The sequence below is a fragment of the Microchirus variegatus genome, assembly GCF_963457635.1.
Source record: "Microchirus variegatus genome assembly, chromosome: 6".
Classification (NCBI taxonomy): Eukaryota; Metazoa; Chordata; class Actinopteri; order Pleuronectiformes; family Soleidae; genus Microchirus; species Microchirus variegatus.
Genome location: NC_139807.1, coordinates 15,773,893 through 15,791,234, shown reverse-complemented (window position 1 = coordinate 15,791,234; position 17,342 = coordinate 15,773,893). Strand labels below are relative to the sequence as shown.

The window sequence follows — 17,342 nt, the reverse complement described above, 5'->3', positions numbered from 1 at the left end:
TCACTACCTCTGAAGGTGAGACAGTGAGTCAAAAGAGAGCTCTGGAGACTCAGGGTATATGAACACTCCCCACACCTGAGCTTCATCAACACCAATCAGTGGCACACACACCTGACTGCAGTGAGATGATTCTCACACCAACTCTCTCAGAGCCAGAAGACTGAGTTCCCTCACAAACAATGCACTCAAGTTAAAGTAAAAAAGTAGCTTGTTTAAAAGTAAAAGTTAGGTTCTTTCTTGTGTCTTCCAAAAAAGGGCAAGGGAACACAACTCTCACATTAACTGTTTTTAATTAAAGGCAAACCTTTACAAATTAAAGAATATGTAAAAATTATGTAAACACATTATGTATCAGTCAAAATGAGTCAAAGTTCACAAACGCTTCAACTTTCTCAATCACTCAGAGACCTTGATTAGCTTCACTTCACCTGTCCTCATCGTTCAACTGTCCTCATCGTTCAACTGTCCTCATCGTTCAACTGTCCTCATTGTTTAACTGTCCTCATTGTTCACTCACCTGTCCTCATTGTTCACTCACCTGTCCTCATTGTTCACCTGTTCTCATCATTCACTCACCTGTCCTCATTGTTCACTCACCTGTCCTCACCATTCACTCACCTGTCCTCATAATTCACCTGTCCTTGCATTCACTCACCTGTCCTCATAATTCACTTGTCCTCATCAATCACCTGTCCTAATCATTCACTCACCTGTCCTCATCATTCACTCACCTGTCCTCATCATTCACTCACCTGTCCTCATCATTCACTCACCTGGCCTCATCATTCATTCACCTGTCCTCATCATTCACTCACCTGTCCTCATCATTCACTCACCTGTCCTCATTTTTCACCTGTCCTCACCATTCACTCACCTGTCCTCATCATTCACCCGTTCCTCATCATTCATTCACCTGTCCTCATCATTCACTCACCTGTCCTCATTGTTCACCTGTCCTCACCATTCACTCACCTGTCCTCATCATTCACTCACCTGTCCTCATTGTTCACCTGTCCTCACCATTCACTCACCTGTCCTCATGGTTTACCTGTCCTCATCATTCACCTGTCCTCATCATTTACCTGTCCTCATCAGTCACTCACCTGTCCTCATCAGTCACTCACCTGTCCTCATCAGTCACTCACCTGTCCTCATCATTCACTCACCTGTCCTCATCATTCACCTCTTTTCATTGTCACTTCCAATGTTTGCGGGAATTATTTTTTTTATATATATATATTTTTTTAATTCAGGCCAACATTTGTTTACTCAGTAATGGATGGGATATAATTTAAAACTTTAATAAGTACAAGTACACACAAAAAAATCACTTAATTACAGTAATATGAGTAAATGTAATTAATTTTTTTTCTTTCCGCCTCTGGAAGCCACCAGAATTCAATGACATGCAAATCTGCAGTTCCACCATTAGATCACTAATTATTAGTTTAGTGATTCTTACAAACTGGACCTTAAATGATCAAAGTGTGAGCTTAGTTTCACCCTACAGTTGTTCATTAATTGTCCTGATTCAGTAAAAAAGTTTGCCTGCTTTAAACTTAGCAAGTTACAGAGCAGTTAATGTTTCATAGCAGGAGAGCTCTCTCTGATTTCAACCAACAGCAGAATATTTGACTTATTATTAATATGCTAAATATCAGAAAAATCTAACAAATCAGCTGTGAACACCAAAAGATTAAGGCAGCTGCTCTACGCGTGGCCTAATTTATGACAATTAGGTGGTCCTCACGAAAACTGTGTAGTGATGTAAGAGGCACAGAATGTTGTCGTGGATGTTTAAAAATGTCTGTGAGCACGACAAATAAAAAGTGACTGCTATTTAAGTAGGGTTGCAGGTTTGTGGTTATCAGGCTGAGAATAGGAAAGGGGTTGGACCAACTTTTTACATAACTTATTAATGCACCTGTCATGCGAGGCTACATTTCACCTGCTCCTCTCTGTTCCTTCATAGCCATCCCCGAGGGCTTCAGCGTTGATGTCCGGCCCTCTGAGAATCTCCTGGAGCAGGAGAAAGTGTCCCTGTGCTGCAGCGCTGACAACTACACCTACGAGCAGCTGCAGTGGTATCGCCTTGACCCGCACGCCCTGAAGGACGACCAAGGCAAACCGCGGGAGCTGGACTGCAGGAGCGTGCATCTCTATGCCGACATGCTTGACGGACAGCTCTCCTTCCAGGAGCCGTCTAACAGCTGGGTCCTGGACTTCACCATCGCCTCTATACAGCTCCAGGACGAGGGTCATTATGTGTGTGAAGCTCAGAGCCGACGCATCGGGGAGAAGCAGTGTCTGTTCAGATACATCTCTGTCAAAGGTGAGAGATAAAAGAGATGAACTCCTCAGACGAAGACATGCACACGTAGCCTGGAGTAGAGAGCAGTCAGTGTAACCACAATTATTAATATAGAAGAGCTCAACCTTTTGCACTGGAAACATGAGATGTAGCCCGAGTCTGACATGCTGGTGGATCAGAAAACACTTAGAAAGTGTTTGCTGCCAATAGGCACATGGTGAGAGTACCTGAGTGACTGCACAGCATCCATGTGGAAGGACAGAGCTGAGACGCTGCAGGCTTTGGAAAAAAACACAAACAAATCCATTTTTCACTCATGTTATGTTTTGTAACCTTGCATCGGTGCCTTCAGGAGAGATGTATATTTTGATGGGAGTTTGCTCTTTCCTCCGTCCTGCGAGACCTTTCAGTAAATACCACTTACATTTACAGGGCTTGAGTTGATTGTGTGCTGATCACACAAATGCAGACAAGTGACAGATATGTTTCCCCCCCCTCTCTCTCCCCCTCTCCCTCTCTCCCTCTCTCCCTCTCTTGCTCTGTCTCTGTTTTTCTGTTTTTTGTTTGCAGCCCTGGAGGCGCCGCGGTACAAGCGCAGTCTAACCAACCAGACGGTGAATGTGACGGAGTCTCTGCGGATGGAGTGCGACGTGGAAGGCAGACCTCTGCCCCACCTCTCCTGGTTCAAAGACAACCATCCGCTCCACCAAATGTCAGGTGTGAAAATACACCTACACAGGCAATACTTGTTTTCACAACAGTGCACCTGCCAAGCTGGTAGCTCCAAACACACGCACGTTTGGGCAGCTATACTTCTTAGGACACTGCATTTAAACTAACACACAATGCAAATAGGCAGCCCATGGCTAGGTGGAAAAGGAACTTGGCTTCCAACCGGTTGCCCAACCCCATTGTCTCCGGAGTGCTACTCAGTGGTCGCTACTCTTAATTCTAGGAAGGTTTCTAGTAGAGGATTGGTTAAATGCAGAGAAGGAAGTTCTCCCTCTGGGACTGATAAAAGTGTTATTTATTTTTAAAACAGCCCTGTTCAGAACGCTCGGTTTTGAGTGTCTGTCTCTTTAAATGCAAATGAGACACAGGAAACTACATCAGCGTCACTGAGGCTCCGGCAGCGAACAGCAGTTAGCATTTGGAAAAGCCATCATTTGCAAACTCTAGCCAGCACATTGCCTTCATATATAAAATGTATCCACTGGACACGTAAATCCTATGCTGGAAGTTTGTGTAGAACTCTGTGCTGCACCGTGCAGCCAAGAATAGAACACATCCAGATACTATTGCTCTCACCTGCACTCTTGCGTTTTTTAGGGACGAAGCAGAGCTCCACGAGACAACAATTCCGGGAATTTATCAGTCTGACGTCAGATACCCTGCCGAAGTCAACATCGCATGTTTTATCTCCTGTACTTAGACTGAGGACCACAAAAACATGACAGAGTCATCTTTTTTTCACACTTTGCCTAATCATAGGGCCTCAGAGTCGCAAATATAAGTATTAAAATGATTAAAAAGTTGGTTTTGGGGGCAATGTTAAGCTCAGATGGTAGAGCACCTGACCTGCCCCGTATGCTGAGGCTATAGTCCTCGCTGCAGGCGACCCTGGTTCGAATCCCGCATCAAGCAGTCTTTCCTGCATGTCATTCCCCACCTCTCTGCCTCCTGTTTCCTGTTTATCTCCACTGTCCTATCCATTAAAGGCAAAAAGGCCCAAAAAATATATTTAAAAAAAATAGATTTTGCATAATATGTCCCCTTCAAATCTTAGCCCTAAAGAGTTGATGGATAGCCTCAGAAATGAGGTTCTGCCTCATTAAGGGTTCGATTTTCGGTCTCCATGACAAGGTCATAAAATGTCCTGACGAGGTAACAGATACACACACAAACACAACCAGCAGCTACTCATTAAGAGTTGCCTGTTGCATCTTAATACCGCAGGACTCGTTTTTAGCTGAGCAGGTTCTTTTGTTCAGGTCAGTTTCCAGGAGAGTCTGCCACGTTCTGCCACGTTCTGGCTCTATAGCATTTGTTTAGTGAAACAATAAGTTTTGTTAACGTCTACACAAACACTGACGACTTCGAGCAGATGGCACCATTTTTCTTTTTTTGTTGCCAAGTTGCGTTATGATAAATAGTAATCATATAATTACAGAAACACACACACACACACGCATATACTTACACAAAACCACCCACTAGCTCACCCACGCACTCATTGTTATACTTGTGTAAGTATCCCCCCCCCCCCCATACACACACACACACACACAGACAAACACCCTGCAGGCTGATGGATTTGGCTCATTAGTTTTCTCACTGTGCATATCCTCTTACATCTGAAGGAGATCAGGGAGAGGAGGGGTGGGTCTGAGTGACAGCTGTTGCTCTGGGTTCACTCAGACGGGCTGCAGAGATATGTAGCGTGACACATTGGGGGGGCGGGTGGGGGGTTATAAATGAGCTCTGTCATGGCATCCAGAGGTGTGACGAGAATCGAAGAAACGTTAGCAAAGATGTTGGGGAATTTATGACGTGAGAAGAAAAGTCACACAGCGCACTGATTCACATCCTGTGTGTGTGTGTGTGTGTGTGTGTGCGTGCACCACTAATCATGCCATGCCTCCTTGCAGGGATCCAGCTGCAGGATTCAAACCGCACACTCAGCATCCAGAGGGTGCGCGAGGAGGACGCCGGGCTTTACACCTGCACAGCCTGCAACCAGCGTGGATGTGTCCACTCCTCAGCTGCTGTTAAGGTCATAGGTGAGGCAGCCACACACACACACACACACACACACACACACACACACACACACACACACACACACACACACACACACACACACACACACACACACACACACACACACACACACACACACACACACACACACACACACACACACACACACACACTCCTATCTTTGTTGGAACACTTATTGGTATGCGTTACATTCCCTACAGTAACCCCACCCTCCTCACCCTCAAAAAACTCTTTGAAATACAAACCAAACTAACTTCTAAACTTCTCACTACACTCTTAGAAATAAGGGTTCCAAAAGGGTTCTTCTATAAGGGCTGAGGTTCGACCTGGAACCATTTGCTTCTGAAACAACACTAATGGTTTCTAGTAAGAACCATTTGGATCCAGAGAACCCTTTAAAACCCCTTTCCAGAATAAAGGGTTTTAAAAGGGTTCCTGGTGGAACCTTTATAAAACGTTTCTACCTGGAGCCAAATAGGGTTCTACTATGAGGACAAGCCGAAGAACCTTATATGGTTCTACTTAGCACTTTTTATTTCTAAGAGTGCAGGTTTTATAACTCAAACTGGTCCTCACAAAGATAGAAATGCACAGAAAGCGGGCTGATACACAACGGTCACTGGAGCACATGACTCTGCTTTGACACTCTCGCCACTGACATGTTTTTTCGAGTGCACCCAGGCTTGAAATCACACTTGCCCTGGAGCTCAGGCCTTCACACACAGGCTGCACAGGTCTGCACCTCTAAATCATTCACCTCTCACAATTTTGCACTGCCGGGGTATATTTGTGTGCTTTTGTGACAGTTCTCCATGTCAATATCAAAGTCATTGACTTCTGCCGTGTGTTTCATATGCGGGGATGAATAATTGAGCACAGTTATTAAAGACTGTTTGAAATGAATGTTTGCTTATTTAGCACTTTGGTGTAACCTAAACCTCAGGTGACTGGTTTTTGTAATACAGCCCTAAAAGTTGCCTCATTTTCTCCGTCAAGGTTCAAGCGACAAGGCCAACGTGGAGATCGTGATCCTCATCGGGACCGGAGTCATTGCCGTGTTCTTCTGGGCCATGCTCATCATCATTTTCTGCAACGTGAAACGGGTCAGAGCGGGCCACATTTCTCCGTACCTTTGTGTTTTTTTTCTCGTGTGTGAGAGACTCTCAGTGTGCGTGATGGAGACACTTTAACCTCTGGATCGCAGCATGACTGTTTGATCTCAGAGAGAGTCTGTAGCTGACTGCAGAGCGAGCGCCTGAGATCTGAGCCCAATTAGTCGCTAACACTCCTACTCCAAACATTCATATAATGGGGCTCAAACTGCTTCTTATTTCCCTTCACCATTCTCAGGCATAATTCACAAGGTGGCAACCGTCATTATCAAATTCTCTGTGTTTTGTGTTTGCGCTCTTGTTCGCTCACGTCTATCAATGCTTCTTTTCTTCTCCCTTTTCATGGTTGCATTTTTTTGTCTCTTTCAACCTTTTCCTTTTAGATTTTTGTGCTTCTTTCCACCCCCTCATCTGTTATTTTCCCGCTCAACGCTCATCTCTTCACCTCACGTCGCTCTTACTCCGTTCTCTCCGTGCACCTCAGGTTAACCCGGCGGACATAAAAACGGGCTATCTGTCCATCATTATGGACCCAGGGGAGGTGCCGCTGGACGAGCAGTGCGAATACCTGCCCTACGACTCCTCGCAGTGGGAGATCTCCAGAGACAGGCTGCGATTGGGTGAGCCGTCGGGGAGAAAAGAGCGGATGAACTGATGAATGGTTGGATTAAGTAGCACATGAGAGGGAGGAGGTGTGTTTGTTAGGAAATACAGGGGTGTGGAGAAGAGTGGGTAGATGGATGAAACTGAATTACTTTTCCATTTTCAGAATCCATAACGCCATGGGTTTGGCTTGCAGCCGGTCGGGCAAAGTGCTAATGTTAAATATGTGCTCATTCCCAGCAAAGGTTTTCTTTAAAAAAAAAAAAAAAAAATGGCCTCACGATAACACATCGATCCCACGATGGCAACTTATGAGAACATGTTTTTCCAAATGCTGCAACTCAGGTTATACTTCCTCCCCCTTTGGTCTCTATGGTTTCCAGATGCATTTACTTTTTGCAACTGCTCTCGACCACAGCTATTCCAGTGAGACATAGATCAAATTGTGTTTTCTTCTTTTTTTCCCCGTTCTTTCTCCTGGCATAGGCAAAGTTTTAGGCCACGGTGCCTTCGGAAAAGTAATTGAGGCATCAATCTACGGCATCAACAAGAGCAACAGTTTGGACACGGTCGCTGTCAAGATGTTAAAGGGTGAGATTTGTCTTTGCCTTGTTTAAACTGTATATATATATATATATATATATATATATGTGCTGCATAGATGTGGAGCTCTCGATCCCGAGTAAACAACTCAAATACAGATGTACATGCTGTGAGCGCAGCACATGACTTGGTCGGGAGTGCGCACGCATAAACAAACATAAACAATGAGAATGGATTTCTATGCATAATGTGGAACTGTGTGTGCGACGCAGATGGAGCCACGGCCAGCGAGCACAAAGCCTTGATGTCAGAGCTGAAGATACTAATTCACATCGGTAATCACCTGAACGTCGTCAACCTGTTGGGAGCCTGCACCAAACCAAACGGTGAGCACACACACACACAAACTGACACGGATTACACTTAATATATCCATCCGTCCACTAGTCTTCTACAGCTATCCTCCACATGAGGGTCACGGGGGATTTGCTAGGCCAATCTCAGCTGACATGAGTGATAGGTGGGGTCACACCCTGGTCAGGTCACCAGTCCGTCACAGGCAGTGTGCGAAATAACCATTAATAATCAGAAGATCTTCCCCGTCAGATGTGGGCTTGTGTGGCTCGTGTGGGCCTTTTCCACAGCGCCATTTGGAATGCGATTAATTAAAACATTAAAATAGAAAATTATAAATTCAATTATCTACATTTTGTCTGGTTATAAAGCACATGTGTCAAACTCAAGGCCCGGGGGCCAGATGTGGCCCGCCACGTCATTTTATGTGGCCCGCGAGTGATTAATTGGTCTTAAAAAATCGGTGTTAAAATAGGTCAATGCCGCTTTAAGGCGTGTGTTGACCATAAACTACATTTCCCACAATGCACGGCGATTGCGTTACCCGCAAAGTGGCGGCACCGCCACTAGATCGCAGTGTATCATTGTATATGCATCATGCGACGAGTGGTATCGAATAAGTAATAAATACAGAAAGTTATTTAGCAAGAGTAGTTACCTTTATTTTACTTTATATTTGGTGACATTTAGTTACATTTATTCTGTATGACAGTTGCATCTGGCCCTTTGAGGGTAACCATAATGCTGATGTGGCCCTCAGTGAAAATGAGTTTGACAGCCCTGTTATAAAGGATAAGAGAGCATGCAAAGTTTATTATGTATGTAGATCATAGATGTAAAACTGAAATTACAAAAATCTTTAGGAAAAAAACATCTTTTCCAATTTCACTGCAACACGTAACAGTGGCTTATTTTGCCGTTGAGGCTTTCAAGGGGTCCCGAATGTTAATCAGGGCAGTCTAGCCCCCCCTGCTCCCTGTATTATGCACAATTTACAGTGTCCAATTGATCTAATCCCCATACCCACAGACAGTTGGTAATGAAGTTTATTTACCTGAAATTCAGCGACAGTTCAATGAAAACTCTGGGGGGGGCGTGGAAGAAGCTGTGCTCGTTGTCGATCTCTGGTTGTCTTTAAAAGGCAGAAGACAGACAGGGAGCAGTCTGTTGTTGTCAAGAGGGCGGAAGGCTGAGTAGATAACCGGGGCAGAGACCGAGAAGGCAGGAGAGATTCTTACAGGTGACTTAGAACAATCTGGCAGTGAGTGAACTGAGAGATGAGTCCATATACTGGGTTGATTGGTGATCAGAGTCAGCTGAGCGCAACAGGTGAGGAGAGGAGAGGAGAGGGAGGGGCCAGTGGAAACACTGAATGAATGAGATGACTGAGCGGGAAGATCAGGGTTTCTCACTCCTGGTTCTGGGGAGCCACTGTCCTGCATGTTTTAGCTGTTTTTTCCCCTGCTCCAACTCACCTTATTCGAATAAATGGGTCATTATCAGGCTTCAGCAGAGCTTACTGATGAATCAGGCGTGTTAGTGCAGGGAAACATGTAAAACATGCAGGACAGTCAGTGGCTCCCCCAGGATGAGGAGTGAGAAACCCTGGGGAAGATCATGACAAGAAACACACACACATGCAAACTCAGTCACACACTATACATGCAGTATAACTTTCATTTTGAAATGACAGTGGTTCCATCCATCCATTATCTACCGCTTTATCCTCCACCAGAGGGAGTGACCAATTCACCTCATCCCCATATTGCATTCTTTTGGACTTTGGGAGGAACCTGGAGAATCCGGAGAAAACCCACGCACACACACACACACACACACACTCACACACACACACACACACACACACACACACACACACACACACACACACACACACACACACACACACACACACACACACACACACACACACACACACACACACACACACACACACACACACACAGGGAGAACATGCAAACTCCTTGCAGTGCTAACCTCTACACCAACTGTAGTGTCATGTGTAGCTAAAAAACGTCCAGTGCGGTCCTCAGCTGCTGTATACCTTCTTAGGGTGCGTTCACACAACATTTGGTGCGCACTAAATGCTGTGGTAAGGTGGTAAGGTGCGTAGGTGAATGTAATCTCGGTCCTTTGGTGCGCACCAAATCAACCGGTCCGAGACTTGTCTGAAGGGGTGGTCTCGGACCGCTTTATCCGCCCTACTTTGGTACGGTTCCTCCGGTGTGAAAGCAACCAAATCAAATGGGACGAAACATTCTAGTTTAATGCATTATGGGTATGATTTCCACCAGAACCTCAGCGGCACAGTTTTGCAATTTTAAGGATGTAGTGTACACAGTGTTATAAAAACATAATGTTGTTTTGGCTGATGTCACATATTTATTGTTTACTACAAATATACACTTGCAGGTTTATGTCCCTTGAACTGTGCTTTGGGGCTTTGCTGTGAATGAATTCCTGTTTAATGAAGCGTTTACATCACCGTGTTCACCCCCTGCACCTTTCACACACACACACACACATTAAGATGCCAAACAACCGCTTTATTTCTTTGTCGGTTCGAGCCTATTTGACCTGTAGATCATTTTTGAAAGGTCTGCATCTGAAAATGTTTATCATATTCACCTTGGACCGCGCTGATGATCGCAGACAGAAAGCAGACGCCAGCACTTTGGGATGTAAAAAATATTTGCACCCCGCTCGGCGAGAGCAAGAAATCATTTCAGCGCTTTAATCAAGTGAAGTGCGTTGAATGAAGATTGTAGATTTTTTTTTACTGTTGTGTTTGTGTGTATCACCAGGTCCGCTGATGGTGGTTGTGGAATACTGCAAGTACGGGAACCTGTCCAACTTCCTACGAGCCAAGAGAGAGTTCTTCCTCCCTTACAGGGTATCAAAACACTGCATAACCTTTCATCATTTAATGTTAATTTCATTCCTATTCTTTGTCTTTTCTTTATTAAATATAATAACACTCACACACTCAATGAGCGCTCAGGTCTCTCAGCGCTAAAGAGTGAAATGCTCGTACGTGTCTTGAGTCTGTGCTGAACATCCTCTGCTGTTGCCTGCAGGCATGATTTTATACTTGCTGTGTCAGGCTGTTTTATGTATTTTATATTATACCGTGCATGCATTTTAAAATGTGTTGTAACTGTGCAGCGCAGTTGTCTTGTACTATGTCTCCGCGTTTCCAATTAACCTATTTAAATTGTACATTTTTCAGTATCTGTTCATGTAATAATGATATTCTGAATATTCTGTCTTTTCACCAAACAATCGGACCGTTCTGCATAACTTTTTTGCTTCAATTATATATTTCTCTTTCAAGCGTGACATCGTTGTCAATCCAGTGGTTTCAGATGAGAAATAGCCTCTTGGTTAAACGTGCCATATGTAAGAATGTGGCCAAAAACGGTTACTACATTCAAATTCAATACACCGAGGTCTTTTAGTTTTAGTTTTCTAACGTAACTGGCAACCCGTGGTTGCTCGGCAGCTGAGACTCTACTGACTGCAATGATTGGTAGACGGCAGTAGGTGGCGCCACATGCCAAAATATGATTTCAAAACATAAACAAGATTTGCAGTCTGCAAAATATTTTTTTAAATGCAAATATTTTGTCTGTACTGTTGTTGGTGGTGAGTTCAGTTTGTTATATGAACATTATTCCTGAGTCTCTGTGACATATTAGGAGGATTTTATGGCCAGTTGCTTTAGATTTATTACATAATGCAGCTTTAACTCTTCCAAAAAAAATGTTTAATAATGTCTATTTAATTGTTTCCCCTCTAAGGATCGCTCTCCGAAAACCCAGAGCCAGGTGAGACGGATGATTGAAGCGGGCCAAATGGACCAAAAAGCTCGTCAACCACCTTCTTCTTCGTCTCCTCCTCCTCCTCCCTCCTCTTCCTCCTCCTCCTCGTCTCCGACTACCTGCCCCCAGGCGCCATCGTCCAACGCAATTAATCAAAAGCCTGATGTGGAAAAAAGTGAGTTAGTTTCCACACACAATAGTAAATTGTCTTTGCATTAGCGCCTCACACAAAGCTTCTCATGCTGTATCCTGGTGTGTGTGTGTGTGTGTGTGTGTGTGTGTGTGTGTGTGTGTGTGTGTGTGTGTGTGTGTGTGAGGTTTGCATGTTTCTCCTTGTGTTTTCTCTGGCCACTCCAGCTTCCCACAGTCCAAAGACATGCAAATTGGCGTTAGGTTAATTGGAGAGTAAATTGCCCGTAAACTGAACGTGGGAATGGCCGTTTGTCTCAGTGAAAGCCTGCTGACCTGTCCAGAGTGGACCCCGCTGCCCGGCTTCAGCTCCCTCTGCAATCCTCAAAGTATATAATCTGTATAGATAATGGGATAATGGATAGTCACTCATTCTCCTTTTTTCTCTCTCTCTGTGGTTGTCCCACTCCCTCTGTGTCCCCTCCCCCCCCTTTCAGTGGAGGACCTGTGGAAAACTCCTCTGACCATAGAAGATCTCATTTGCTACAGTTTCCAGGTGGCTCGAGGGATGGACTTCCTGGCCTCCAGAAAGGTTAATTGACATCATTTCAGAAAACGCAGTTTGCGATGAGAGAGAGAGAGCTGTCGAGGTCGTAAACCTGCTTCATTCATATTTTTCTCTGCGCTCTCGCTAACTCGACGCGTGGACATTAATAACTGGAGCTGTGCGACCATTCTGCAGCGCAAACCAATTATAAGCAACTTATAGGTCAATGTGTACTTCCACACACACACTGTGTGAGTGTGCTGTTAGTGGCCACCTTGGACCCACAATGCAATGCACCAATTTAAAAACAACATTCAGTATTCAGTGGGACAAAAACCTCCTGTTCTGTGCTGCATTGACACAGTACACTCTTAGAAATAAGGGTTCTAAAAGAGTCCTTCTACAAGGGCTGAGGTTCTACCTGGAACCATTTGCTTCTGAAAAACCCTTTCCAGAAAAAAGGGTTTTTCAAGGGTTCTTGGTAACACTAATGGTTCCATTAAGAACCATTTTGATCCAGAGAACCCTTTAAAACCCCTTCCCTGAATAAAGGGTTTTAAAAGGGTTCTTGGTGGAACCCTCCAAAAGGCTCCCAGGTAGAACTTTTATAAAAAGGTTCTACCTGGAGCCAAAAAGGGTTCTCCTATGAGGACAAGCCGAACAACCTTATATGGTTCTACTTAGCACGTTTATTTCTAAGAGTGTATAACCAAATTATATTATATTATAAATCAAATTAGAGACAATATGGATCACTCACTGATTATAATAATATCTCCATAACTGCTACATGTTTTAAATTAAAATTTTCAAAACTGCAAATTAATTAAGGATATCATGAGAAGACAGACGGACTTGCTTTGTGTCTCGTCAAATCGCCATTCTTTGATTCTGAAATAGTACTGAATTTACCGATCGCCGACTCATATTTGTATTCAACGACAGTCTGACTGACTGATGAATAATGAATTCAAACCCGCGGGAAGAAAAAAAGAAAAAAGCAGTTATGAGTGATAAAGATATTAATGAACTGATAGGACTCACATCTGTCTCGCCCTGGAGGCACATTTACATGACGGCGCCGTGGAGGATGATGTTGGATCGACTGCAGTGAGGCTGACGGAGACACTGTCCAGTCACAGTCTCACACACACACACACACAAACTTACACACAGGTTGCACACTTATTCTTGTTTGGACACTGCATGGACTTCCTTTTGAGAATAAGTCAGGGCTTATATCAGAAAACGTCCTAAAGGAACAACACAAGTACATGCACGTTAGTAACCTTTGAGGTCATCATGCTTGTAATTGAATGATGTGGAACCGAGTGCATGCAAACACACACACACACACACACACACACACACACACACACACACACACACACACACACACACACACACACACACACATGCCTGTCTGCAGTGTTGTGATGTATGTGTGTGTGTGTGTGTGTGTGTATGTGTGTGTGTGTATCTGCAGTGTATCCACAGAGACCTGGCAGCCCGGAACATTCTCCTGTCAGAGAACAACATCGTGAAGATCTGTGACTTCGGCCTGGCCCGAGACATATACAAAGACCCCGACTACGTCAGGAAAGGCAATGTACGGCGTCCTCACACTCCATAAGCTCACCTAATACACTTGAGCTCCTAGGTTTTCATTATTCATCTCTTTTTACTGTGAGAAATATTGCACTTTTTTTTAATAACCTGCATAATGACTACATTTTATATTCAGGTGCCTTTTCCTGCTACGGAAAATATCTTGTAATTGTTGTCTGGTGTTTTAATTCTCCCTCAGGCTCGTCTGCCTTTAAAGTGGATGGCTCCAGAGAGTATCTTTGACAAAGTGTACACCAGTCAGAGTGATGTGTGGTCTTTTGGAGTTTTGCTCTGGGAAATCTTTTCGCTGGGTAATGACAACAAAAAAACAAAAAGAAAACTAATTGAATCCTTTTAAGAAAACAGAGTTTGATGTTCTATGAATCTCTCTTCCTGACAAAAGCTATTTGCAATGTTATTTGTATGCTTTTATCTGCAGATCAAACACACAAATATAACATAAAGTTTAATTTCCCATCCCTGCCACATTAGTGAATGCTTCATCTTCCTTTTCTCCACCTTCAGGTGCATCTCCTTACCCTGGAGTACAAATTGATGAGGATTTCTGCAAACGGTTAAAAGATGGCGTCAGGATGCGAGCGCCAGAAACTGCATCCCCAGAAATGTAACTCAAAAAGCATTACTTTTTTATTCAAATATTATTTGACATTTCTTTAATTTCTTGAACCATCTGCTCATAAACATCAGGAACTTAAGGCAACATCAGTTATCTTTACTCAGTCAGAGTGAATGTTGTGTTTGTTTTGACGGTACTGCCCTCTGCTGGTAGATATGGAATCATGCTGGCCTGCTGGCAGGGTGAACCCAAAGAGCGACCAACGTTCCCCGCTCTGGTGAAGATCCTGGGAGACCTGCTGCAGGACAACAGTCTACCTGCAAGTTCACAAGTTTATTTTTCTTTTTATTATTACTATTATTATTATTATTATTATTAGTTTGTTTATTAGTTCCAGGTCTTTATCGACATCTTCTCTGTCTCTGTGTTTCCCTCCAGGATGGGAAGGACTACATCCCTCTGAATCACTCACAGAGCTCGGAGGACGACGGTTTCTCGCAGCCTTCGTCACGGCCTCCGTCTGAGGAGGAGCTGAGAGTGGCCTGCAACACGTTACCCACCAGGTACTAGTACTGCACATATCACTACATCTATTATTATGTTTTGGTTTTTTTCTTCTTCTCACTGGTTTATTGTTTGACTTAGTTGAAAAAAACATGATGCTGTGTACTTTCATGTGCTGATCATTCAAGCACACAACTCCCACTTCTTTTACCATACTCTTTTCTCCCATTGTTTTTATATTTTTTACAGTGTTACTGAATTAACATCATGTTAACGTTAATTTATTAATTTATTTATTTATTAAGGCAAAATCTCCTTTATTACTAAATAGTAGGGATGTGAATCTTTGGGTGGCTCACGATTCGATTCAAACGAATCATCTCGATTCAAAAATTTATACAATGCATAGTGTGTTAAGGCAAATTATGGCATCAAAACAATACAGTTTGTATAAGATAATGTGATAATGTGATCACACAGAGGCAAACTTAAGACAAAAGTTAACATTTATTCATTCAAAACAAATAAAAACTTACTTACTGTACAAAAAAAAATAACTTGCATAAATAAAAGTTTAGACTGGCTGCCTTTTTCTCTGAGAAGTTACAAAAATAAACTTATACAAATAACACAAACTGGTGTTTTGTGTGGTTTTTCAAAATAGAAAGATAGATTTTTGAGGTTTATGTATCGATTCAGAATCGTGGATGATTAGAATCGCGATTCCTATGTGAATCGATTTTTTTCCCCACCCCTACTAAATAGGGGAAAACAGTCATGTGACCTAAGATGTTAAAAGTGAATTTAAGATTACCAGGCGTTATTGACAGACTGATAAACCTGTGGAAATGACATAGGGGAACAATGAGATGGTTGATGTGCTGGGAAATGTATTTTTGTCATTGTTCCTCTCACAGATGATTACTCAAGTGACCTGAACTGAACTTAAAACAGCTTATTTTCCAAAAGCTTAAGTCAATTCGTCTAATTTGTCTCCTCACATTTGCACATCATCAGGAGGCTTTTATGATGTGTTCATCTGATAACTGTTTCTTCACTTCCTGTTCAGGTATTATAACTGTGTGCCCTTTGGTGGTTGCGTGTTTGTGGGGCCCACCAACGTATGTCAGCCCAGAGTGAAGACATTTGAGGAGTCGCCCCTGGAGATGTTCCCACAGAAAGCTGCTCAGGTAAGAAAAAAAAAAGGTGACATTTTCTGAATGCCACTCGACTTTCAGAATTCTCTCGTCAAAATGGCACTGGGGTCAACTTCACGCTGTTTTAATTCATGTGGTGTCAAACTGTGTCTGCACTCAGGACAACCAGACAGACAGCGGGATGGTTCTGGCCTCTGAGGAATTTGAGAGAATTGAGCACCACCACAGGGGCGCCGTCTTAAAAAGGTGATTTTTCTTTTTCTTTTTTGTGCAATGATTGTTCAACCTTTAAGAAGAGACGATGTGTAGATAGTGACAGTAAGCGTCATGTGGACTGCTTACTCACTGTGAACCGTGCTCTGTTTGTTGGAAACATGCAGATTTGAGTCAGAGTTTTTTCACGTGGAGAGAAACTGCAGTAGATCGATAAAGGAAGTGAGCGTCAGTGAGCGTCTCGATGTTTGAGAGTGAGCAACAGTGAGTCAGTAAAACCTGAGGAACTCTTCTGAGAAAAACACTGAAAAGAAAGAAGCAACTTACACTATGAGTTTAAAAAAACCCTGACAAATAAGAACTATTTTCAGCTCTCTGACTGTCACTTAAAGGTGCATTATGTAATAAATCTAAAGCAACTGGCCATAAAATCCTCCTAATATGTCACAGAGACTCAGGAATAATGTTCATATAACAAACTGAACTCACCAACAACAACAGTACAGACAAAATATTTGCATTAAAAAAAATCTTTTGCAGACTGCAAATCATGTTTATGTTTTGAAATCATGTTTTGGCATGTGGCGCCACCTACCGCCGTCTACCAATCATTGCAGTCAGTAGAGTCTCAGCTGCCGAGCAACCACGGGTTGCCAGTTACATCAGAAAATGAAACATAAAAGACCTCAGTATTTGAATTATTTTGGCCACATTCTTACATATGGCACCTTTAAAGAAAAGGAGTTTTAAAAATACAATCTGTTGCCTTTTATATATATTATTTAGCATTTTGAACAAGAACAACATATTCTGTGTTGTGTCAATCAGGTCAGGTTTTTATTGCTAATTTATGACTAAATTGATTACATTTAGCCCAAGCTTTATCCTGGTCACCAAGTTTAATAGCAAAATAAGCACGGTAAGCACGCTTTATGAAACTTGTGACGAGATGCCTGTTAGGAACAATGGTGTATGTAGCAGAATATGACAGGCTTATTTTTGCACAATCTTCCCGTTGAAGCCATTTCATTCACTTGTAATATAAAAAAAAACAATTTGTC

The 17,342-nt window shown here is 43.0% G+C and overlaps 1 protein-coding gene across 1 annotated transcript in view; it reads left to right on the top strand.

The window, feature by feature from the left end:
- flt4 (fms related receptor tyrosine kinase 4) overlaps nt 1-17,342 on the top strand; it is a gene marked incomplete at both ends in the record, with an annotated part of 59,684 nt that overhangs the window by 41,516 nt on the left and 826 nt on the right. The window contains 17 exons of the mRNA XM_083891827.1: nt 1,973-2,332; nt 2,882-3,028; nt 4,960-5,091; nt 6,089-6,195; nt 6,689-6,824; nt 7,294-7,398; nt 7,623-7,736; nt 10,530-10,618; nt 11,526-11,721; nt 12,173-12,267; nt 13,709-13,831; nt 14,030-14,141; nt 14,356-14,455; nt 14,621-14,726; nt 14,846-14,970; nt 15,981-16,101; nt 16,229-16,314. Coding sequence (XP_083747953.1) covers nt 1,973-2,332; nt 2,882-3,028; nt 4,960-5,091; nt 6,089-6,195; nt 6,689-6,824; nt 7,294-7,398; nt 7,623-7,736; nt 10,530-10,618; nt 11,526-11,721; nt 12,173-12,267; nt 13,709-13,831; nt 14,030-14,141; nt 14,356-14,455; nt 14,621-14,726; nt 14,846-14,970; nt 15,981-16,101; nt 16,229-16,314 — 2,254 coding nt within the window. The remainder of the gene's footprint in view (nt 1-1,972; nt 2,333-2,881; nt 3,029-4,959; nt 5,092-6,088; nt 6,196-6,688; nt 6,825-7,293; nt 7,399-7,622; nt 7,737-10,529; nt 10,619-11,525; nt 11,722-12,172; nt 12,268-13,708; nt 13,832-14,029; nt 14,142-14,355; nt 14,456-14,620; nt 14,727-14,845; nt 14,971-15,980; nt 16,102-16,228; nt 16,315-17,342) is intronic.